At 45.8% G+C, this 26,209-nt stretch overlaps 1 protein-coding gene across 5 annotated transcripts in view; it reads right to left on the reverse strand.

Annotated features, from left to right (window-relative positions):
* Window positions 1–26,209, reverse strand: part of ZC3H7B (zinc finger CCCH-type containing 7B) — a 231,682-nt gene that overhangs the window by 94,222 nt on the left and 111,251 nt on the right. For all 5 annotated transcript variants that reach the window (XM_075833706.1, XM_075833704.1, XM_075833707.1 and 2 more), the window contains exons 16-17: window positions 15,357–15,538; window positions 7,353–7,420 (exon numbers count right to left, since the gene is read on the reverse strand). In XM_075833706.1, coding sequence (XP_075689821.1) covers window positions 7,353–7,420; window positions 15,357–15,538 — 250 coding nt within the window. The remainder of the gene's footprint in view (window positions 1–7,352; window positions 7,421–15,356; window positions 15,539–26,209) is intronic.

Below are 26,209 nucleotides of genomic sequence, written 5' to 3' on the forward strand. Positions count from 1 at the left end.
TGTTTAGGGGTGGCCGAATAATAGCTTTATGCACACTTGCAAACCTCTGGAGGATCCTACACCTTGAGGTTCGCGGGACTCCAGAGGCACCAGTGGCTTCAAATACCAGTTTGCTGCTTTGCAATGGCATTTTAGCAGCTGCTCTCCTAATCCTATTAATTTGTCTGGCAGAAACCCTCCTCATTATGCCTTTATCTGAACGAACCCGTCTGTGCTCGGAATCAGACACAAATCTTTTCACAGTACGATGATCACGCTTAAGTTTTCTTGAAACATCCAATGTTTTCATACCTTGTCCAAGGTATTGCACTATTTCACGCTTTTCGGCAGCAGAGAGATCCTTTTTCTTTCCCATATTGCTTGAAACCTGTGGCCTGCTTAATAATGTGGAACGTCCTTCTTAAGTAGTTTTCCTTTGATTTGGCACACCTGGCAAACTAATTATCACAGGTGTCAGATTGATTACAATGATCCAAATAGCCCTAAGACACAATACCATCCATGAGTTTAATTGAAAAACTAATAATTAAATGTTTATGACACTTAAATCCAATGTGCATAATAATTTTAACACTGTGTAAACAGCTTGGAAGAGAGTTCTCTATTAAGTGCAGTAGCGCCCAGGGTTGTCTCTCCAACCAATCCCAGGCATTGGGGTTTCTTTGGCCTCTGGGAACACAAACGCACAACATGGCCAGAGAGGGCGCAAACGAAGGCAGAGTCCAAAGGTGCGCCTTCGCTGTTTTTCTTGATCGGACAGTTTAAACCGATCCACCTGCATCGGAACCTAGGGCTCAGCAGAAGAACAAGGCAAGAGGGGTTGCTGGAAGTAGGGCGCCAGTCTAGGAAGCCGTTTCTCCTGTAGAATCTCTTGGGCTCTCTCTCTGAGCCTTATGTCCACACGGATAGCCAGTAGAAATCAGGTTATCCAGGGCATGCGGGAGAGATCTCGAGCAGCCAGTTCGTCTTTGATTTCAGGCGATATGCCATGCCAGAAGGATGCTACCAAGGCCTCATTGTTCCAGGACAATTCTCCTGCCAGAGTCCGGAACTGAATGGTGTATTCACACACAGAGGCGTCCTCCTAACGCAGGTTAAAGATAGCAGTGGCTGCCGATGAGACTCGTCCAGGCTCCTCAAATACGAAACGTAACAACCGCACAAACCCCTGGAAGTCTAGGGTCCCTGTCGTTCCCAGATTGGTTTCGCCCACGTCAGGGCCTTGCTGGCGAGTAGGGATATAATTAAGCTGATCCTGGCTCCGTCCGAAGGAAATGCTCGGGCGTGCAGAGTGAAATGGATTTGGCATTGATTCAGAAACCCCCTGCACGAACTTGCGTATCCATGGAACCAAGGTGGCAATGGCAGCAAGAACCGAGAGTCTGAACTGGGGCCTGCCAGGAGGTGTAGCAGGAGGGTCGATTAGAGGAGCTTGAATAGGAGTGGTGACGGAAGTAACTAGCGCACCTAGATGCTGTGCCATGGAGTCAATTGCCACAAAGAGTTGATCCTGTCGTGCTTGCAGATCCTGCAGGTCCGCCTGCATGGCTTGGGAGGATGACAGGCAAGACTTTGCCAGCGGGGTCCATGGCCTGAGCGTACTGTCACGGCGCGGGGTGTGGACTCACTGGGCCGTACCGCGTAGCGGGGTAGAAGCTGGCCAACCAGGTGCAAAACAATGTCTAAAGTTCAGAACGGGTACCTGAGGCAATGTAGACAGTAGCGGGAGCACGACTTGACTTTCACAGCAGGTGACACCGCGGATGCAGCGGGAAAACACGACTTGTCTATCAGCAGGTTGCACGGTGGGTACAGCGGAAGACTCGACTTTCACTTGGAGATACCCTTATTATATTCCAGCAGCCATTTGGGCTGATAATTGATGGGTGACAGCTGGACGCGTACTGGCCCTTTAAGGCCGTGCGGGCGCCCTGCGGGAATCAGTCCGAGGACCCGGGAATCAGTGCCGGCGTCTCCCTGGAGGGAGCGGACGCTGTGAAGAGAGATGTCCAAGGCCGGGATCGTCAAGGGGTAAGTCTGAACAACGACCCCTGGCCATAGACGTTACACTGGGTGAGAGGAATAAATCCAGATGAGATTGGTTGTCTCAGCAAATCTTTTTTTTGCTGAGGCCTTTGATTTATTTTTTGGGCTGGATTTTATGGAATGGTGGGTAGGTTTGTAGTGGGATCTGCCATTCCCTCTCCCTCTATTGCGTGTTTTCCAGGTCCTTAGTTACTAAAATTTAAGTATTTCTTATTATATCCCTAGATGAATACGTTGAAAGATGTTACATTACAATCTAAATCTTCTCACTACACCGCTAGATTAATTCCTTGAGGGGTTTAGTTTCCTAAATGGGTTCACTTTTCTGGGTTTCTAATGTTTTGACACCCCAGAGCCTCTGTTTTCATGACACAGGGCAGTAAATGCCATCGTAGTAGGCCTCAGATGATTCATGGTGCGCTTTACCTTCTGAGCCCTGCCATGTGCTCAAAAAGCAGTTTATCGCCACAAATGGGGTATTGCCGTATTCAGGAGAAACTGCTTAATAAACTGTGGTTGCTTTTTCTCCTTTAACCCCTTATGAAAATGATGAATTTGGGGCTAAAGCAACAGTTTCTTTGAAAAAATTTCAATTTTCTTTTTTTACTGCACAGTGTATGAAACACCTGTGGGGTCAAAATGCTCACTACACCATTTGAAAAATTCCTTGAGGGGTGTAGTTTCCCAAATGTAGTCACTTTTGGGGGGTTTCCACTGCACTGGTACCTTTACAAATGTGACATGGTGCAGAGAAATCAGTCCAGCAAAATCCGCGCTCCAAAAGCTAAATGGCGTGCCATCCCTTCCGAGTCCTGCCGCTTGCCCAAACAGCAGTTTATGACCACGTTTGGTATTTCCTTACTCTTCGAAGTTGCTTTACAAACATTGGGGTGCTTTTCCTCATTTATTTCTTGAAAAAAAATTAAAAAAAATCTTGAGGTAAATCTAATCTTATTGGAAAATAATGTAATTTTTCATTTTTACTGCCCAATTCTAACGGAATCTATGAAACACCTGTGGGGTCAAAATGCCGACTACACCCCTAGATGAATTCCTCAAGGGGTGTAGTTTCCAAAATGGGGTGTTTCCTTTGTTTTGGCACCACAATACCTCTTTTAACATGATATGGTGCCTGAAATATAATCTAAGAAAAGGAAGGCCCTAAAATCTACTTGGCGCTACTTTGCTTCTGGGGCCTTTATTTCAGTCCATTAGCAAACTAGGGCCACATGCGGGATATTTCTAAAAACTGCAGAATCAAGGCAATAAATAATCAGTTGTGCGTCTCTGGTAAAACCTTCAGGATTACACGAAAAATTTATTAAAATGGAATTTCTGCAAAAAGCAAATGAAATTTGCACATTTTCCTTACACTTTTCTTTAATTCCTGTGAAACGCCTAAAGGGTTAAAAACTTTCTGAATGCTGTTTTGAATACTTTAAGGGGTGCAGTTTTTAAAGTGGGGTGATTTGTGGGAGTTTCTACTATAAAAAGGCCCTCAAAGCCACTTCACAACTGAACTGTTCCCTAAAAAAATTGGGATTTGGAAGTTTTCTTGAAAATGTGAGAAATTGCTGCTAAACTTATAAGCCTTGTAACGTCCTAGAAAAATAAAAGGATGTTGAAAAAACGATGCCAATCTAAAGTAGACATATGAGAACTGTTAGCTAGTAACTACTTTGCTTGTAAGACAGATAGTTATACCAGACAGATACATTTGAATTTAGAAAATGCTAATTTTTAGCAAATTTTCTCTAAATTTTGGTGTTTTTCACACAAAAATATTGAATATATCGACCAAATTTTTTTTCACTAACAGAGTACAATAGGTCACGAGAAAACAATCTCAGATTAAAATGAGACCGACCGACGGGGGGAGGGGGAGAGAGACCGACCGACGGGGGGAGGGGGAGAGAGACCGACCGACGGGGGGAGGGGGAGAGAGACCGACCGACGGGGGGAGGGGGGGGAGAGAGACCGACCGACGGGGGGAGGGGGGGGGGGAGAGAGACCGACCGACGGGGGGAGGGGGGGGGGGAGAGAGACCGACCGACGGGGGGAGGGGGGGGGGGAGAGAGACCGACCGACGGGGGGAGGGGGGGGGGAGAGAGACCGACCGACGGGGGGAGGGGGGGGGGGAGAGAGACCGACCGACGGGGGGAGGGGGGGGGGAGAGAGACCGACCGACGGGGGGAGGGGGGGGGAGAGAGACCGACCGACGGGGGGAGGGGGGGGGGGAGAGAGACCGACCGACGGGGGGAGGGGGGGGGGGAGAGAGACCGACCGACGGGGGGAGGGGGGGGGGGAGAGAGACCGACCGACGGGGGGAGGGGGGGGGGAGAGAGACCGACCGACGGGGGGAGGGGGGGGGAGAGAGACCGACCGACGGGGGGAGAGAGACCGACCGACGGGGGGAGAGAGACCGACCGACGGGGGGAGAGAGACCGACCGACGGGGGGAGAGAGACCGACCGACGGGGGGAGAGAGACCGACCGACGGGGGGAGAGAGACCGACCGACGGGGGGAGAGAGACCGACCGACGGGGGGAGAGAGACCGACCGACGGGGGGAGAGAGACCGACCGACGGGGGGAGAGAGACCGACCGACGGGGGGAGAGAGACCGACCGACGGGGGGAGAGAGACCGACCGACGGGGGGAGAGAGACCGACGGGGGGAGAGAGACCGACCGACGGGGGGAGAGAGACCGACCGACGGGGGGAGAGAGACCGACCGACGGGGGGAGAGAGACCGACCGACGGGGGGAGAGAGACCGACCGACGGGGGGAGAGAGACCGACCGACGGGGGGAGAGAGACCGACCGACGGGGGGAGAGAGACCGACCGACGGGGGGAGAGAGACCGACCGACGGGGGGAGAGAGACCGACCGACGGGGGGAGAGAGACCGACCGACGGGGGGAGAGAGACCGACCGACGGGGGGAGAGAGACCGACCGACGGGGGGAGAGAGACCGACCGACGGGGGGAGAGAGACCGACCGACGGGGGGAGAGAGACCGACCGACGGGGGGAGAGAGACCGACCGACGGGGGGAGAGAGACCGACCGACGGGGGGAGAGAGACCGACCGACGGGGGGAGAGAGACCGACCGACGGGGGGAGAGAGATCGACCGACGGGGGGAGAGAGATCGACCGACGGGGGGAGAGAGACCGACCGACGGGGGGAGAGAGACCGACCGACGGGGGGAGAGAGACCGACCGACGGGGGGAGAGAGACCGACCGACGGGGGGAGAGAGACCGACCGACGGGGGGAGAGAGACCGACCGACGGGGGGAGAGAGACCGACCGACGGGGGGAGAGAGACCGACCGACGGGGGGAGAGAGACCGACCGACGGGGGGAGAGAGACCGACCGACGGGGGGAGAGAGACCGACCGACGGGGGGAGAGAGACCGACCGACGGGGGGAGAGAGACCGACCGACGGGGGGAGAGAGACCGACCGACGGGGGGAGAGAGACCGACCGACGGGGGGAGAGAGACCGACCGACGGGGGGAGAGAGACCGACCGACGGGGGGAGAGAGACCGACCGACGGGGGGAGAGAGACCGACCGACGGGGGGAGAGAGACCGACCGACGGGGGGAGAGAGACCGACCGACGGGGGGAGAGAGACCGACCGACGGGGGGAGAGAGACCGACCGACGGGGGGAGAGAGACCGACCGACGGGGGGAGAGAGACCGACCGACGGGGGGAGAGAGACCGACCGACGGGGGGAGAGAGACCGACCGACGGGGGGAGAGAGACCGACCGACGGGGGGAGAGAGACCGACCGACGGGGGGAGAGAGACCGACCGACGGGGGGAGAGAGACCGACCGACGGGGGGAGAGAGACCGACCGACGGGGGGAGAGAGACCGACCGACGGGGGGAGAGAGACCGACCGACGGGGGGAGAGAGACCGACCGACGGGGGGAGAGAGACCGACCGACGGGGGGAGAGAGACCGACCGACGGGGGGAGAGAGACCGACCGACGGGGGGAGAGAGACCGACCGACGGGGGGAGAGAGACCGACCGACGGGGGGAGAGAGACCGACCGACGGGGGGAGAGAGACCGACCGACGGGGGGAGAGAGACCGACCGACGGGGGGAGAGAGAGACAGACAGACGGGGGGAGAGAGAGACAGACAGACGGGGGGAGAGAGAGACCGACCGACGGGGGGAGAGAGAGACAGACAGACGGGGGGAGAGAGAGACAGACAGACGGGGGGAGAGAGAGACAGACAGACGGGGGGAGAGAGAGACAGACAGACGGGGGGAGAGAGAGACAGACAGACGGGGGGAGAGAGAGACAGACAGACGGGGGAGAGAGAGACAGACAGACGGGGGGAGAGAGAGACAGACAGACGGGGGGAGAGAGAGACAGACAGACGGGGGGAGAGAGAGACAGACAGACGGGGGGAGAGAGAGAGAGAGAGAGAGACAGACGGGGGAGAGAGAGAGAGACAGACAGACGGGGGAGAGGGGAGGGAGAGGGGCAGGAGAGAGAGAGAAAGACAGGAGAGAGAGCGAGAGAGACAGGAGAGAGAGAGAGAGAGAGACAGGAGAGAGAGAGAGAGACAGGAGAGAGAGAGAGAGAGACAGGAGAGAGAGAGGGAGAGAGAGAGAGAGAGAGAGAAAGAGAGAGGAGAAAGACCGAGAGAAAAAGAGTGTGAGCATGTGAGAGCGTGTGTGCGAGCGTGTGCGAGTGAGCGTGTGTGCGCGTACGTACGAGAGAGATAGAAAGACAGGCACTCAGCTGCTCATAGAAGTCTATAGAGAGACGAGGGGGAAGCAGAAGCAGGGAGTTGAGTGTTTGTATCTGATGAAGAGAAGTGTTCAAATTATTGAAAGTTTTAGCTTTGAAAATGCGGTTGGGGGAGGGGGGGGGCAAAAAAAAGGCAAATACCTAGCTATAAGGCCATCCACAAATGTTCCCATACACTGCAAGACAAAAGCTCTCCAGATCTCTGCCACTGCCCTACACAATCCCAAAACAGTGTTAACCGTTGTGTCCCCAAAATAAAGGAACCGATCTACTCATTCATGTTCCCCCATTTGCTGCTCTTCTAGTTAGTTACATGTGACTGGCCAGTTAGCAGCAATGGAAAAAGTTAAGCGACATGTTTTACACAGAAGAATGAAGGCCAACTATAGATAAATAACCTTCTCTTGTTCAATGTGGTCTCAAATAGAGGTTTTCCAATCTGATGTTATTCTATCACTTATCCTTGGATTAAAAAAAAAAAAAAACCGACGGGACTATGTGCGACTTGTTCTACTGGTCTAAATTCCAGTGCTTTGAAAACATACCTTGGATTTTGGTTCAGCTACTTTCCACATGCGCTCAGATTCCAGCACAATTTCTTCCAGTGTGACACCTGGAAGACAAGACAAAAAAAAATATATAATAATTTACTTAAGCAACTATGATGGTCAGAACTGCCATTCTCCCGGCCCCCATAGAAGTCTATGGAGTCGGGTAATACACGGCCATCATTTGAATGAGTTCAGAGTGACGGCTGTGTCTTCCGTCGCGCTCTCTCTCTCTCCTCCTCACAGTGCAAAGTGCATGTGAGGAGGAGGAGGGTATTTTTTTGCTCCCTGTAGGAGCGAAATCCCCAATCCCCGGCCACAGCTTCGGCAACACAGTGGCCGGGGATTCCGCTCCAGGAGAATTCCCTGACTTCACTGTCCATATACCTACGGGGGGGGGGGGGCTGTGTGCCACTACCTACAGGGGGGGGGCTGTGTGCCACTACTTACAGGGGGGGGGGCTGTGTGCCACTACCTACAGGGGGGGGGGGCTGTGTGCCACTACCTACAGGGGGGGGGGGCTGTGTGCCACTATCTACAGGGGGGGGGGGGCTGTGTGCCACTACCTACAGGGGGGGGGGTCTGTGTGGTATTACCTACAGGGGGGGGCCTGTGTGGTATTACCTACAGGGGGGGGCCTGTGTGGTATTACCTACAGGGGGGGGCCTGTGTGGTATTACCTACAGGGGGGGGCCTGTGTGGTATTACCTACAGGGGGGGGCCTGTGTGGTATTACCTACAGGGGGGGGCCTGTGTGGTATTACCTACAGGGGGGGGCCTGTGTGGTATTACCTACAGGGGGGGGCCTGTGTGGTATTACCTACAGGGGGGGGGCCTGTGTGGTATTACCTACAGGGGGCTGTGTGGTATTACCTACAGGGGGCTGTAATACTGTGAACCACCGCTACAAGTGAATCTGCGATTCACAGTGTGAGCAGTAAAGGAAATTAAGGGGAAGCAGCGCTCGTATAAGCACTGTGCCCCCTTCAAAACAGCCAATCGGCGGGGTGCTGGGTGTCGGTTCCTGACCGATCAGATATTGATGGCCTATCCGGAGGACTGGAAACGCCACAACATCTGTAATGGTCGTATGGTGTCAGCGAACCAGCTTTGGAAATTCTCTATAAAAGCCAGTTTGCGCACCATTCATTGTAAGCGCCACCTTGCACCCAGCGTGTAAGAAACGCACACATATTTGGTATCGTTGAAGTCGGTAAAAGTTGTCAAATATGTATTGAAGTGTGCTTACCCAGTGGCATGCAGATGTAAAAAAAAAAAAAAAAAAAAAAAAAAATCACCTAAAATCAGACAGACACAATTTTTTCAATTTTATTTTTCCTTCCATATTTTTAAAAAGTCAAATATATTTATTATTTTTTTTACACAATATGGAAGCCCAATATGTTCTGTTATTTTTCCAACCTACATGTAATTGGTCTTGTTTTTTTCAGAACAACAATTTGCTTTTAAATTGGCACATGGCTAAAACTTAAAAATGGGCCTGGTCAGGAAGGGGTTAATTTATGCCGTTTACCGTGTGGTATACATAACCTAACGTTATTCTACGGGTCGTTACGAGGCTTTCGCTCCGCTCTGAGATTCAGTGCACACGCTGGGTCCGACTCTGCTCACAGCGGAGTCGTACTCTGGAACGGTGTCGTGACACCGCTTCTCAGCTGACGGCTGAGCGCGGCCACAGCAAGGTTGTCACGGCTGTTCCCCACGCTGCTGCTCTGGTACACAGGGACATCGGCGTGAGAGTGCAGCTGTTAGCTAACTGTTTACACTGTGCCGTGGCAACGATGTGTGACGATGCGGTAGGCAATTTGCCCTGACTCATTGCACTGTCACGATCTGCAGTTGTATCACATGGCATGAGAAGTCATAATCACTCCAACTGCGCTGCCTACTAACATAGACAACGCTTAGGCATATGTGTTTCTGCCACACAGCACATTACCTTATGTGAATTCACAGATCAATGCTGTGGTCAACTTTATAACCTCAACCTACTGACTCTGCTGATAAATAAACTCAATTGAACCACTATACAGCCCTTTATCTTACAGCACAGGAATTGATGGTTTCCACTGTAATATAATTGACAGCAGTGCAGCCATAGGCTGCTCCCCACGCTGTTGCTCTGGCCCACAGACACCTCACCGTGAGGGCGTAGTTGGTAGGCTAATGCTCACATTGTGCCGTAGTACAGCCGCATGGCAGTGCAATTGGCTATTATTGCCCTGATTTTCTGCACTGTCACAACCTGATATTACATCCCACGGCACGGCAAGTCATTTCAATTGCGCTGTTCGATTACACAGACAGCGTATATGGTCCTCCTTGTCTGTTTAACTGCGCATTGCTCTTTGTTGCCCACAGAGCAATTCATACTGTCAGTTTTAACTTACAAACGACCGACTTTACTAATATGATTGATTTGATTGACAGCTTAGCTTGCTACCCTGGCAGCATAGAAGCTCATGCGTTCTCCACTTGAACACAACTGATAGTATAACAATCCATAATTTATAACATCATTATACCATACATTATATGGCCAATGGGTATGTGAGTTTGGGGGTCACTCACACATACCAGATTGCACCTATGGACTTTTAGTTAAATTGTCTATTTTAATGCATATTAATAAAAGTTAATTATTATTAGATCACATACTTTTTTCTTCTTTCCCTTCCCTCATATATGGAGCCGTAAATACGCAGCGAAAAACGCGAGTGGCTACAAAAACATCTGAAAATCGTATTTTCAGACGTATTCTGCTGAGCCGTGAAAACATACCTTTAGACTCAGATATACCCTTGAAAGAGATTGACCAAGCCGTATGAGACATGGCTAAGAGGAAATCACTTGGCCCAGATGTTCTTCCTCTTGAAGTATATTCTAGATACTCTGAGCAGTTGCGCCCAACTCTCCGCAGTATCTTCATGGCAGCCCATAAGTCAACGACACTGCCGGAATCTCTTTTGAGGTTACTATCATGGTGCACTTAAAACCTGATAAAAACCTCTTTTGAATGTTGGATCAAACAGACCAATTTCATTACTAGACATGGAGTATAAAAAAAGATTGACAAAAATCTTGGCTAACTGCCATTCTTAGCATAATACACTTAGATCAATTTAGTTTCATGCCAGGCAAGAGTACCACAGATATTATCCGGAGAGTACACATTATTTCTCAGGTCAGAGAGGATAAGGGGGAATGTTGGGCCTTGGCTTCGCTAGACGCAGCTAGGGCCTTTGATTCCATGGAATGGCAATATATACTCGTAGTGTTCGATAGATTTGGCCCCCAAATTATCAAATGGGTTTCCATCAATTATAAAAACCAAGGGCCAATCTACTGGTCAATGCTGAGCTTTCTTTGATTTGGGAAGGGGCACCAGACAAGTACGTCCCCTATAACCATTGCTGTTTGCTCTGGTGATTGAGCACGCCCTTGGCTCTTCAGCCGAGACAGGACCACATATACCAAGGCATTTTCCTTAGGCTAGATTCACACGGGCGTTGCGCACCTCGGATGTGAAAAACTGCCGTTTTTCACGTCCAAGGTGCATCTGTGCTTTGCACTGCGGGATGCAAGATCATGCATCCCCCATAGACTACAGTCTATGGAGTAATGCGTGAAGCGTGAAAAAATAGGACATGTCCTATTTTCTCACGGATCCTTCACACGGTCCGTTAAAATAACGGCCGTGTTAACGGCCTCATTGAATTATATAGGTCTGTGTGACGGCAGTTGTTTCAACAACCGTCACACGGACGTTTAACACGTTCACGTGAATAAGGCCTTAGGAGATAGGGAAGATCGAATAGATCTATATGCCGATGACCTTATACTATTTATGGCTGACCCGAACACTACCTTGATTAGGGCGGTCCATCTTTTAGAGGAGTTTATGAGTTTGCCCCATTTTCTTACCAAAAAATGTAAGCAATTCAGCCCTGATGCCTCTCTGGGAATCTGACTGGCCCTCAAAATATTGTAATTTGCCAGTGGTAGAGGTTTTTAAATATCTAGGTATTTATTTATTACTGAATCCGCTAAAAAGTCTCAAGAACATTTACCCACTTCTTGATGAGGAATCCAGGTGTAAAGTATGCGGGTCCCGGTCTGACCCCTCCTGGTTGCATCAACTCAGTTAGAATGATCCTCCTTCCTAAAGGCTTATACCTCCTTGAACTTGCCTCGAGACCTATCCCTAACTCCTTCTCAAATTGCAGTCCACATTAAATAGGTCACTTCTTTCATATGGGGGAACTCCAGACATAAATGGAGTGTCAGTATTTTACAAGGGCCCAAAACACAGGGAGGCATTGCTTTACCTGACTTCTATTTATATTTCTTGGAGGTAAACACTGTTTTCTTTATGTTTGGATGCAGGCCCTCGCCCCTAGTAGTGCAGAATTCTACTTAGCCTTTTATCTAACAACTGGAACACTATGGCGGGTTCTGGAAAAACCGACTCTTCCCCTGCCGTCTGTTACTCTATAAACTGGCCATACAGGTCTGGAGACCTGCTTAAGAGGTGTCTCAGTACAGGTACCTCACCCGATGGTTCCTCTCTGGTGCAACCCCAAAGTTTCCTCATCTGCTACATATAGAAGAGATTACGATTTGGACCTCGCACATTGTTTTAGGCTCTTACTGCATTTCTGTAAAGGATCTAAGTTTTACAGCTGCCACATACCTAATTTTATAGATATTTCTAACTACGACATGCCCTTCTGAGTTAGTCCCCATATACGACACGCCCTATATCAGATTATACTTTAATTGGAATTTTTGTCTCAGGGAGCCCAGGGAATCATCTCAGCTTTATATATTCACCTTTTGAAGACTAAATTGGAACCCACACAACTAGCAACCAAAGATAAGTGGAGATAGCTTTTTCCTGGTTTGTCCTCAAAAATGTGGGAAGAAGCCCTCGCGTCCCCATTATATCACATTCACAATTAAACGTTTAAAAAATTTGTGACACGTCAGAAGTTTTGATCGGTGGGTGTCAGAGCACTAAGACCCCCACCAATCGCTAAAACTAAGTGGCAGAAGCTCTCAGGTGAGCGCGGTATTTCGTTTCTGATAGACTCTCCTTGGAAAGGTGAGCGAGTGGTGTACGGGCTCAATAGAAAGTCTATGAGCCCGCACACCGCTCGCTCGGCTTTCCAAGGAAAGCCGATTGAAAACAAGGCGGAACAGAACTTAAACGACTGCTTCTGCGGCTTCGTTTTAACAAATCGAAGGGGGTCTCAGTGCTCGGACCAAAAACCGATCGAGACTTCTGACATGTCACAAGTTTTTTCTGTATCACTTCTTCACCGTTTTCAAGATTTCTGTTTGCGGACATTCAATAGAAGCCTTCAAAGTTAACTCCCTGGGGATAGAATACTGTCCTGGTCATGTGATAGACAAGTAACATGACCATGGAGTAGGTATGGCCTAACGAAGGACAAGCCACGGAAAAATAAGACCAAGCCAGCGAGCAAAAAGCAGTGAAAGGCACAGTCCCAAACTTCAGTACAACTTGGGTTCAGGCGATGATGGCTACCTCACCACTATAGATGGGGACTGAGTTTGGTGCTCATAGAAATGAATAGAGATATTGACTTCCAGTTCACAATGCAGACGCTGCAGGATTCAGCTAGTCAGAGCGGGGGGGTGGGGTGGGGGGGGGTCACGTGGTCGACAAAAGGTAGAGCAAACGAAGGTTGAAAATACAAGATGAAGTGCTCGATAAGTGTTTGCTTTTATAGCCTCATATAATGTATGCCATCTCATTTACACATAGGGTAAGGAAAAAAATTTTTTTTGTGGGAGTGTCTCTTTAAAAGGGTTTGGCAGCTTGATATATCATTTTTTTTTAATGTTTTCTAATCCTGAATATAGACTACTTACTATTATATCTTTATTAGAAGTTTTGTGTCGTTTTGACACTCTGAAGCAACGCCCCCTTGTCAGCATAGTATTCTGTCCCAACTGCATGTCGCTCCTGTCCGGAAAACTGCCACAAATGTAGGGACATGTAGACATATCCAACAGCCTCCTCCATCGCAAAACACACTACATCTACTCTAGTTTACTGAAAATCTAGGACCAGAGCAAATGAAAGCTTAGGAGGACGGTGACTGCATACTTTTATCTGCGCTTGCGCAGGTCCTGGAAGTCCAGGAATCTAGAGAAGGCACAATGTGTTAAAAATCCACAGGAATCCGGTAAAAAATACCCACAGAATCTTTGCAGATTTGGTGTGGATTTCCTTTCAACAGTGTGAATCTGCCGCTGCAGATTTTACAGTGGATTTCACTTAGAACTCAAAAAAGGTTATTAAAAAAAGAAATCCACCAATGCAGAATTTGCGGTGTATCCACAGGTAATCCGAAGTAAAATTTGCAACTCTAGATTACTTGCGGATTTCATTGCACACTTTTTTTCCCAATGTGGAAAATGAAAAAAAATCTGCAACAAAATTCAGAGAAAATTTCTGTGGCATGTAAATGAGATTTTGTAAAATCTCATCCACTTGCTCTTCAATATATTCCGCTGCAGATTGTACTCGCGCAAATCCACTGAATTTCCGCCATGTTTGAATTTACCCTTAAAAAAACATTCCTTATTATGTGCTCATTCTTATTTGTAACCTCCATCAATCAGCCAGAACAAAGAGCGGCTATAAGGAGCGTGTCTCTCTCGCTCTCTCTTGGAAGAACCCAGCACCATTACACATGGACAGCCCATAGATGTCAGTAGGCGTGTAACACTTCATTTCCCCTGCAGTTATGCTGCAGGGGAATTTAAGGGCTGGAAAATAAACAGCAGCATTAACCCCATCCTGACATCATCTGTATATATACGCGAGGCATGTCGGGTGGGGGAATATGGAGCGGGCTCACGGGCTGAGCCCGCTCCATAGAACAAGCCTTCGGCAGAGCTTTATATGAGAGTGGTTGGAATACTGGTTCAAGTTCCCTAGGGGGACAAGTAAAAAAAACGTTTTTTTTAATAAATAAATTCAAAAAAACTCACCCGTTTCCCTCGAGCACAATGTTAAAAAAAAAAATACAAAATGAACAACTGGTATCAACGCGTCCGTAAAAGTCTGAACTATTACAATATATTATTTTTTAGTCCGCAAGGTGAACGCCGTAAAAAAAATTTTGGTCACTTCATCTCCCACATAAAATAGAATAAAAAGTGATCAAAAAAAACTCTCATGTACCCCCAAAATGGTACCAATAGAAACTCCAGCTCACCTCACAAAAAATAAGCCCTTATACCGCTCAAATCGACAGAAAAATAAAAAAGTTATGGCTCTCAGAATATGGTGGCAAATTTTAACAATCAGTTTTTTATACTATATAACGTTGGTATCACCGTAGTTGTATTGACTCGCAGAATTATGTCAACGTGCCGTTTTTACCGCAAAGTGAACACAGTAAAAACAAATCCACCCGAAAAAAAAAAAACGATTTTGGAATCGCTGTTTTCCTATTCCACCCCACAAATATTTTTACCCAGTATCCCTCTACATTATATGGTACAATACACGGTGCCGTGAAAACCTATTTTCTTTACAGATGTAGCCATCTGTAACTTGATTCTGATAACTTGCTGCAGCGTGATCTCACACAACAAAAGCCATTGAAAAGCCATTGAAATAGTAAACATAAAGAGATCTAGCCATTGTTTATTTAATGCGTTAAAAGTCAAGGTAAAGACGGCTACATCTGTACTTCTGTTACTTATATAAAACCTACAACTCGTCCCGCAAAAAACAAGCCCTCACATGGCAATATTGATGGGGAAAAAAAAAAAGATATGGCTTTTGGAAGGTGGGGGCGGAAAAAAACTACAGTGAAAAATCGGAAAAATGGATGCGGTGGGAAAGAGTTAACATCCAGGGATCAATATATTTTTTAGAGGGGGTCTTCTAATAAAAAGGGAATGTTCAAAACAGAGAACCCCATTATAAGTAATTACCTGATTGTCTTTGCAGCATCCAAACACATAGCTCAACATCGTTGTGTGCAAAATTGCAGGAATCTTCTTGATGACAACCATAACGGACCTCATGACGGCACATATCCATCTGTAAGCGAGGATGATTTGGCCGGATTTTGCAATATCTGACTGTGCTAGAGTTTAGCACATGGACAAGACACCTGTAATGGGAAGGTAGAGTGGATAAACAGTTAACATGTCCTTATGGTATTGGACTTTCATTATACATAAGAATAATCTAGGTTTTGCAACAATGTCTGTCTAGAAATTTTTCCCACTGACCTTAGTTAAGCTCTTCCCGACGTATGACGTATACTTACGTCATAGCAGGTAGTGAAAGTTACAGCCAACACTTCACTGTCACGAATAAATATCTTCAGAACACACCCTGCTTTGGCCTTGTGAACGCAGACGATTTTTTCAATCTGACATGTGTTACTTTATGTGGTAATAACATGGAAATGCTTTTACCTATCCAAGCGATTCAGAGACTGATTTCTCGTGATATATTTTACTTTATGTTAGAGACAAAATTGGTTGATAAATTTTATATTTATTTGTGAAAAAAAGCTAAATTTAGAGAAAATTTGCTAAAAAATAGAATTTTTCTAAATTTAAATGTATCTGCTTGTAAAACAGCTAGTAATACCACACAAAATAGTTACTAGTTAACATCCCCCATATGTCTACTTTATGTTTGCATCGTTTTTTGAACATCCTTTTATTTTTCTAGGACGTTACAAGGCTTAGAACTTTAATCAGCAATTTCTCACATTTTCAAGAAAATTTAAAAAGGCTATTTTTTTTTTAGGGACCAGTTCAGATGTGAAGTGGCTTTGAGAGGCCTATATATATTCGAAACCCCCCAAAACTCGCCCTAAAACTGCACCCCTGAATGTATTCAAAACATCATTCAGAAAGTTTCTTAACCCTTTAGGCGTTTCACAGGAATTAAAGTAATTAATTTGGAATACAAATTTTGCATGTAACACAGAAGGTTTTACCAGAGAAACGCAACTCTTTATTTATTGCCCAGATTCTGCAGTTTTTAGAAACATCCCACACGTGGCCCTAGTGTGCAAATGGACTGAAACACCGGCCTCAGAAGCAAAGGAGCACCTAGTGGATTTCGGGGCCACCTATTTATTATATATATATATATATATATATATATATATATATATATATATTTATTTATTTATTTTTGGCACCATGTCAGGTTTGAAGAGGTCTTGTGATGCCAAAACAGTGGAAACTCCCCGAAAGTGAACCCATTTTGGAAACTACACCCCTAAAGGAATTTTTCTAGAGGCATAGTGAGCATTTTCACCCCACAGGTATTTTTTTATTTCCTGCAACGTTCCGTGTCTTTGCTCAGCCAGCACTTCCGGCTGAGAAAGGAACGGCGCGTCAACAACCACATTTACAGGCAGTGGGACGGATGGATGTTTCATGAGCTCTTCAGAGCTCCGCCTCCTCTGGTCCTGCCGCCTGTAGACCTAGTTGATGACACGCCGTGTCTCTACACAGCAGGAAGTGCTGGCTGAGCAAAGACACGGAGCGTCATCAATCATAGTACACGCCCCCTCCTCCTGTCTCGTCGTCCACGCCGCCGCCGCCTCCTCTTCCTCCACTCTTGGAGCTCCCGCTCTGAAGTGCATGTGAGAAAGAGGAGGAGGAGCGGAATCCCAAATCCCCAGCCACAGCGTTGCAGATGCTGTGGCCGGGGATTACGCTCCAGGAGCAGTCCCTGAGTTCACTGTCCATATATGGACACAGTGACGCCAGGGAAGTATGAAGCGGAATCCCCAGTTCTGTGGCCGGGGATTCTGATCCAGGAGAAGTCCCGTCTTCACTGTCCATATACGGACACAGTGACGTCAGGGTCTTCTGAAACTGAATCCCCACTGCTGCAGCCGGGGATTCCGATCTAGGAGAAGTCCCCTACAGGAAGGGGGGGGTCTGTGTGGAACTACCCACAGGGGGGGGGGTCTGTCTGGAACTACCCACAGGGGGGGGGGGGGTCTGTCTGGAACTACCCACAGGGGGGGGGGGGTCTGTGTGGAACTACCTACAGGGGGGTGTCTGTGTGGAATTACCTACAGGGGGGGGGGTCTGTGTGGAACTACCTAAAGGGGGGTCTGTGTGGCATTACCTACAAGGGGGGGGGTCTGTGTGGCACTACCTACAAGGGGGGGTCTGTGTGGCACTACCTACAAGGGGGGGTCTGTGTGGCATTACCTACAGGGGGGCTGTGGCAGTATCTGTAGAATTTTTGTGTGTGGCATTATCTGCAGAGGGCAGTGTGGCATAAAATGTACCAATGAAATCCATTCGTTTTTAAAACGGACAAGAGAAAAAAAACTGATGCAAAACAGGTCAAAATCGGCCGTTAAAAACGGAAACACGGCCCAGAACGGAAACCGATGCAAACCAGCCGAGAAAAACGGACCAATACCGCCGTTTTTATTGGCCAACACTCGGATCCTCTCGTGTGAATAGAGCCTAAAGGTAGTTGATGATGCGCCATGTCTCTACACATTCGGAAGTGCTGTCTTAGCAAAGACACGGCGCATCATCAATCATAGTACACGCCCTCACTGCTCCTCCTATCTTGTCGTCCACACCTCTTCTTTACTCTAGTATTTTCTGCGCTGCCTGGTCCCTCCTCTAAAAATATTGTATATATATATATATATATATATATATATATATATATACACACACACACACACACACACACACACACACACACACACACACACACACCAATAATGATCAGAATCAGAAAAAGGTATTATATTGTAACAATTGGTGAAGGCCATAAGTGAAACAGCGAATAATAATTCACCAGGCCTTGATGGTATACCTTTAGAGGTGTATAAAAAAATACTCTGGGCTCCTCCTCCCAGAGCTGCTTAACTCCTTAACGCCGAAGGACGGATATATCAGTCCTCTGCAGCTTCTAGTTCGCGCAGGACGGATATATCCGTCCTGTGATGGCGCGGGTACTGCCAGTGTACCCCCGCGATCAGCTCCTGCTGCAACTGCCGGAATCGAAGCGCGCTCCGATTCCGGCAGTTTAACCCATTAAATGCCGCTGTCAATAGTGACAGCGGCATCTAATGTGTTTGACAGAGGGAGGGAGCTCCCTCTGTCACCCGATCGGCGCCCCCGCAAACAAATCGCGGGTCGCCGTCGGGTTTCCATGACAGCCGGGGGTCTAACAAAGACCCCCAGGTCTGTCTTCCGCAACTGCCTGTTAGGCATTATATATGCGATCGGCACATCGCATAGTGAAGTCCCCTGGTGGGACTTAAAAAAAAAAATGTCAATCAGTTAAACAAAGTTTGTTGAAAAAAAAAACTAATAATTACAGTCAAAATCAAATAAAACTACTTTTTTTGCCCAAAAAGTGGTTTTATTCAGTAAAAGTGTCAAAACAAAAATCACACACACACATATATAGTATCCCCGCGATCGTAACAACTTTACCAATAAAATGAACACATTAATTAAACCGCTGGATGAACGGCGTCCAAAAAAACCGCAAAAAACAACGGCAAAATTCTCTTTTCTCCCATTCCCCCATGAAAAATAAAATAAAAAAGTTAATCTATAAGTCCTATGTACCCCAAAATAGTACTAATGAAAACTACACATTGGCCCGCAAAAATCAAGCCCACATACGGCCACATCGACGGAAAAATAAAAAAATGACGGATCTTGGAACGCGGCGATGCAAAAACAAGTAATTTTTTTCTAAAAGGGTTTTTATTGTGCAAACGTAGGAAAACATATAAAACCTTTACATATTTGGTATCCCCGTAATCGTGCCGACCCATAGAATAAAGATAACATGTTATTTACGCTGCATAGTAAACGGCGTAAATTTAGAACGTGAAAATGAATGCTGGAATAGCTGCTTATTTTCAATTCTCTCCTAAAATTAAAGCTAATAAAAGTTAATCAATATATTATAAGCATCTAAAAATGGTGCAATTACAAAATACAACTCGTCCCGCAAAAAAAAGTTACGACTCTTGGAATGCGACCATGAAAAAACAAAAAATAATCCTTGGTCATTAACGTGCAAAATGGCCCGGTCATTAAGGGGTTAAAGGGAATGAGTCGCTAGAAAATTATCCTTTTTTTTCAGTTAAACAGTTAGTATAGAAGTGATTACACATTGTTCTAATTTTTTTAATTTTTTCACAAGTCAGGAAATATTATAAATCAGATTCTAATTTATAACATTTCCATGTGCTGGTCACTAGAGGGAGCAATTCCCAAAATTGCAGCATTGGCAATGTGGTAAAGCAACTTCATTGCTTTATGCTGCAAATTTGGGGTAGACACACTCGCTCTAGTGTCCTCACACAATCCCCCCCACTTATCCTGGCTAGTGCCAGGAGAAGGAGGGGGTTGAATCTTCAAACCTCCTACACTGTGTGCTGCCATTTTCTGAGCGAATGTACAGTGTAGGAGGATTAGATACAGTGGTAATCAGACAGTAGAAAACACACATCACATACACAAACATAACTTACCTGCTCCTGCCGCCTCCGCTACTATTCCTTGCCCATTTATACAATATTACTAGCCTGGCTATAAAAGTAATTGACATATGAGGCCTCTCTATCTTCAAGGATCTCAAAGGCTCCTGGGCTCCCAGGAGATACACGTCAGGAGTATACGGTAAATCTTGCTTACATAGTACCCCCTAAGATATCTCTGATCTTACCCCAATATCTATGGAGCTTTGACCATCTCCATATCAAGTGAACAAGATCCGTACCATCCAGGGAACATCTGGAGCAGCAATCATCCTCACTCCTCCCCATTCTCTTTAAAGATTTTGGTGTATAATGCAGCCTGTGAACTATCATAAATTGATGTGCTTGATTTGGAGAGGCTCTGTCACCACATTATAAGTGCCTTATCTCCTACATAAGGAGATGGGCGCTGTAATGTGGGTGACCGCAGTGCTTTTTATTTAAAAAAAACAAATCTGTTTTAACCACTTTATTAGCGATTTTAGATTTATGCTAATGAGTTGCTTAATGCCCAAGTGGGCGTGTTTTTACTTTAGACTAAGTGGGTGTTGTACAGAGGAGTGTATGACGCTGACCAATCAGCGTCATGCACTCCTCTCCATTCATTTAGGCAGCGCATAGGGATCCTATGCAGAGGAAGCGTAATCTCGTTGTAACTGGTCATCTACAGCGTAATCTCGTGAGATTACGCTTCCTCTGCTGTAACTACCACAGAAACAGTAACGAAGTGCAGGGATTGTGAATAGACATCCCGTGGAATGTCTATTCACTGTCTAAACACTTCAGTATTGTTAATGTGTTCGTATAAGACAGCACATAGAGATCTAAAAGGATCCCTATGCGCTGCCTAAATGAATGGAGAGGAGTGCATGACGCTTAGGCCAAGTGGGCGTTGTACAGAGGAGTGTATGACGCTGACCAAAGTAAAAACACGCCCACTTGGGCATTAAGCAACTCATTAGCATAAATCTAAAATCGCTAATAAAGTGGTTAAAACAGATTATTTAAAAAAAAACAAGCACTGCTGTCACCCACATTACAGCGCCCATCTCCTTATGTAGGAGATAGGGCACTTATAATGTGGTGACAGAGCCTCTTTAAATATGAAGCACAAAAAACAATGGGGAAAATCGCTGTTAATTAAATTTTCCACCCCACAAAACATTTTTTTCTCCAGTTTCCTAGTACATTATATGGCACACTAAAAGGTGCCATTAAAAACGAACTCATCCTACAAAAATCAAGCCCTCATAAGGCTTTAAGCGACAAAAAATTAAAAAAAAGTTATCGCTTTCGAAAAGTGGCGAGGAAAAAATAAAAAATGGCTGCGGGGGAAAGGGTTAACTCTTTCCCGCCACATTGCCTGGATTTTTGGATTCATTTATTCCTGCCCACCTTCCAAAAGCCATTATTTTTTTTATTTTTCTATCGATAAAGCCATTTGACGGCTTGTTTTTTGCGGGACGAGTTGTAGATTTTTCACGGCACCATATATTGTACAATACTAGTCCTTCTCAATGAATTAGAACATCAAAAAGTTAATTTATTTCAGTAACTCAATTCAAAAAGTGAAACTCATTATATAGATTCATTACACACAGTGATGCATTTCCAGGATTTTATTTCTTCTAATGTTGAAGATTATGGCCATCAGTTAATGAAAACCCCAAATTTAGTGTCTCAGAAAATGTGATTATATTATAAGCCCAATTTCAAAAATTATTTTTAATACCAAAATGTTGGCCTACTGAAAAGTATGTACAGTATATGCACTCAATACTTGGTGGGGGCTCCTTTTGCATGAATTACTGCATCAATGCGGCGTGGCATGGAGGCGATCAGCCTGTGGCACTGCTGAGGTGTTATGGAAGTCCAAGTTGCTTTGATAACGGCCTTCAGCTCTTCTGCATTGTTGGGTCTGGTGTCTCTAATCTTCCACTTGACAATACCCCATAGATTCTCTATGGGGTTTAGGTCAGGCGAGTTTGTTGGCCAATCAAGTACAGTGATACTGTGGTTATTAAACCCAGTATTGGTACTTTTGGTAGAGTGGGCAGGTGCCAAGTCCTGCTCGGAAATTAAATCAGCATCTCCATAAAGCTTGTCAGCAGAGGGAAGCATGAAGTGCTCTAAAATTTGCTGGTAGACGGCCGCGCGAACTTTGGACTTGATATAACACAGTGGGCCAACACGGAGTTTCACATTTTTCGAATTGAATTACTGAAATAAATTAACTTTTTGATGATATTCTAATTCATTGAGAAGGACTAGTATATTGCAAAACTGGGAAAAAATTTGTGTGTGGTGGAATAGGAACAAAAAAACAGCGATTCCTCAATCTTTTGAGGGGTTTCGTTTTTATGGCTTTCACCATACGGTTAAAATGGAATGTTAACTTTATCCTACCGGTCATATTGTTTTTTTTATGTTTTACTACTTTTACAAGGAATGTGTGGGGGCGGAGCCTGGCCGCTGAACGAGATGGCCGCGTCTTGCTGAGCTCCCGCTATCACAAGGGTTTCCAGCAGCTCACAGCTTCTCAAACAGAATTTGACCGGGTTCTTTGGTCCGGGCTTGTAACAAGATGGCGCCAAGCAGCTCACCCACGCTGAAGCACCTTCCTCCCCTGCAGCTCCTCCGAGAGCTAGATGACGCAGCGGTGAACAGCAGGGTTCTGGCTCCTCTGCTCCTTCTCCCGTTTCTTCTAGCGGCAGCTCTACAGATCTGGGTAAGAGAGGCGCCCCCAACTGTCCCCTGCCTTCTCCTGATGGAAAGAGTCCAGCACACAAAAAGGTGCACATTCAAATACGGCTGGCATGGCCTCCATTTCTATGGCCTCATCAGGGCTTGACGCTTATATAGGGCCAGATGGCCCCCTTACTGCTAATGTTCTAAAGGACATGCTGCTTTATCTACACAGAGACATCTCAAAAGATTTTAATGCGGTCACTTTACAACTGCAAACGAACATTGATAATCTGAGAGCTCGCACTGCACATATTGAAAACAAAATAGGGACTTTGTGCATCTATCAGATCGTCATGATCAGTATTCTATATTAGAAGAGGAGGTAAGCCAGTTGAGAGAAAATGCTGTGTACTTAGGAGATAGTTCCAGGAGAAACAATATCGAGTTCCGAGGTATATCGGAAGACATCTCCCCACCTGCCCTGGCACACTATCTCACACAGCTCTTTCAACTATTGCTCCCAACATGCTCTGCTCTAAATTTCACTTTAGACCGAATGCACAAAATTCCCAAAGCAAAATGTGCCCCGGAATCTGCCCCCCGAGATGTGCTTGCTCGTGTCCACTTTCACCAGACGAAAGAAAAAATGCTGGCGGCGGAGTGCAGAAGGACCTCTCCTCGACCACTTTGCAGATGCGCCGCAGATTTTATCCTGTGACAATCTCTTCGCAAAGCGGACGTCAGATACAGATGGGGATTCCCAACAAAGTTGTTCATCACTCGGAATGGTGCTTCTTATACCGTTACGTCTGTGGAAGACGGATTGTCCCTTCTGAGCAAATGAAACATTGCTGCAGAGGCCCCCTCCTCCCTTTTGCAATCCAACGCCTGGTGACTACTGTATTTCCTGTTATATGGTTTTATTATGTTTTCCCTTCAACGTGTTGTATACTTGAATGTATTATATGCTTTTTATTGCAGCTTTGCTGGCAATCACTTGTTGCACTGTTTCTAGCTCATGACTGTGGGGTCTATGTAACTAGTCAGGCATTTTTTTCATCAGTCTCATGTCGATATCAATAGTCTCTCTAAATGTTAAGGGCCTGAACAACCCGTTCAAGCACTTCCTTCCATAGCATGAAGGAAGCTATTTCCTCGCATTGTTATATCTTTTTTTTTGGCCAGAAAATACACTTCCTCTACCGTAAACACCTGAAATGCACTCACTCTAAATTTCCTCATGTTTTTTTGGCCTCAGACAGTGACAAGAAAAAAAAAAAAAAAAAAAAAAAGAGTCGTTTTGATAGCAATCAAAGACTGCTTCTATGCTCCACTCTACATTTACTGATCCTTTAAGAAGATTTATTATAGTAGTTTGTGACATTAACAATAAACCTTATACTCTCGTTAACATTTCCTGTCCTCACATTAGATAATACACCTTTTTCCTCTCTCCTTAAAAAACTTAGCATATTAAACGAGGAATTTTGATTATGGGAGGAGATTTTAACTCTGTAATCGACCCTTCGATTGACTCCTCCTCTCTTTCCCAGAGATGTCCGTCAGCCCTTATTCCTTTAATGAATAAACTACCATTGTATGATGCTTGGCGCTGTCACCAAGGATCTGAATTGTACTACACATTTTTTTCACATGTACATTCCTCATATTCCAGAATAGACATATTCTTTCTTGAAAAAGAAGGTTTGCAGGATGTGCTTAGTACCGAAATCGGCACCATCACGTGGTCTGACCATGACCCAATTACTCTCACCCTCAAACTATTTCCTATTTTCCCACTTCCCCATGGAGGCTTAACGAATACATACTATCGCACCCGAGACACCAGCATTCATTGATATCTGAACTGGAAGAATATTTCCATAATAATTTAAATTCAGGTCCCAATAGGTTTTTGGTATGGAATGCACATAAAGCAGTTATAAGGGGTATGTTTCTAAAATCATGCGCCCAAGTAAAACAGAAAAAAGACAAGGAATTTAATTCTCTAGCTTCACAGATTAAACTCTTGGAGGCCCAAAATAAGATTTTGCCTTCTGTTCGACATACCTCCGATTTAACTCAATTAAATTGATTAGTTTGATTCTAGCGCACAAAGTTGACTTTATGTTTAAGAAAGTACAGATGAATTTCTATGCGCATGACAATCACTCTGGCGCTTTGTTAGCTAAACAGCTGAAACATGTTAGGAATAAACAAAAAATAGGTTACCTCCTCGACTCTCAGGGGAATAGTTTGCCACCCTCAAAAGATAGTGGACCAATTTGCCTCATACAATCATAAACTTTATAATTTGCAGGAAGATGGTAATACACCCCAACCACTGGCCGAAGATATCCAGACTTTCCTAGATAGGGTCTCATATGACACCATTAACCGCTTTACTATTTGACCACAGAGCCCTACCATTGTGGGCCAATGGTGCGAAAATCACCAAAACAGGCCTCACACGCGCATTTGCTCTTTCCCTCCTAAGCCCGGTCATATCTCCAGGCAAATGATAATTGCCTTGAGAGCTGCATTTTACAAAAGGGAGTCACTTCTCAGGGGTTTCTACTGTACTGGTACCTCAGGGGCTCTGCAAATGCGAGATGGCACCCAAAAACCAAATCACGCAAAATCTGAATGCCAAGTAGCACTCCTGTCATTCTGAGCCCTGTGGTGTGTCCAAACAGCAGTTTATGACCACATATGGGGTATTGCTGTACTCGGGAGAAACTGCTTTATAAGTGTTAGGGTGCTTTTTCTCCTTTATCCCTTGTGAAAATGAAAAAATTCTACATTTTAGTGGTACAGTAAAAAATTGTGTAGTACCGTGTTAGCCAGAGACAATATGCAATGTTAAATACTTTTGTGTCAAAAAAGACAAAAGTATAATAGGTATGATACCTTTATTGGCTAACCATAAAAGTTCTATATGCAAGCTTTCAGAGCACAGAGGCCCCTTCTTCAGGCAGTTTACAAATGAATGACTTAGAAAAAAGCACAACATTTAGATGTTACACAAAGACAATTAGTACATGAGGTGATACATCATTAAGATAAGCCGGGGCAATAAAACTGCCTAATTCTAATAAATTTAGCATAAAAACTGTGGGGTCATAATGCTCACTATACCGCTAGATAAATTCCTTGAGGGGTGTAGTTTCCAAAATGAGGTCACTTTTGGGGGGTTTCCACTGTTTTGGCAACAGGATACTCAATAAATATTGGAGTTGCGTTTCTCGGGTAAAACCTTCTATATTACAAAAAAAAAAAAATGACAAAATGAATTTTGGCAAAAAAAAATGAAATTGTAAATTTCACCTCTACTTTGCTTTAATTCCTGTGAAACGCCTAAAGGGTTAAGAAACTTTCTGATTGCTGTTTTGAATACTTTGAGGCGTGCAGTTTTTAAAATGGAGTGTTTTATGGGTACTTTCAAATATACAAGGCCTTCAAAACCACTTCAGAACTGAACTGGTCTCTGAAAAAATAGCGTATTGAAATTTTCTTGAAAATGTGAGAAATTGCTGCTAATGTTCTAAGCCTTGTAACGTCCCTGAAAAATAAATAGGACTTTTAAAA

The sequence above is a fragment of the Rhinoderma darwinii genome, chromosome 7 (genome assembly GCF_050947455.1).
Source record: "Rhinoderma darwinii isolate aRhiDar2 chromosome 7, aRhiDar2.hap1, whole genome shotgun sequence".
Lineage (NCBI taxonomy): Eukaryota > Metazoa > Chordata > Amphibia > Anura > Rhinodermatidae > Rhinoderma > Rhinoderma darwinii.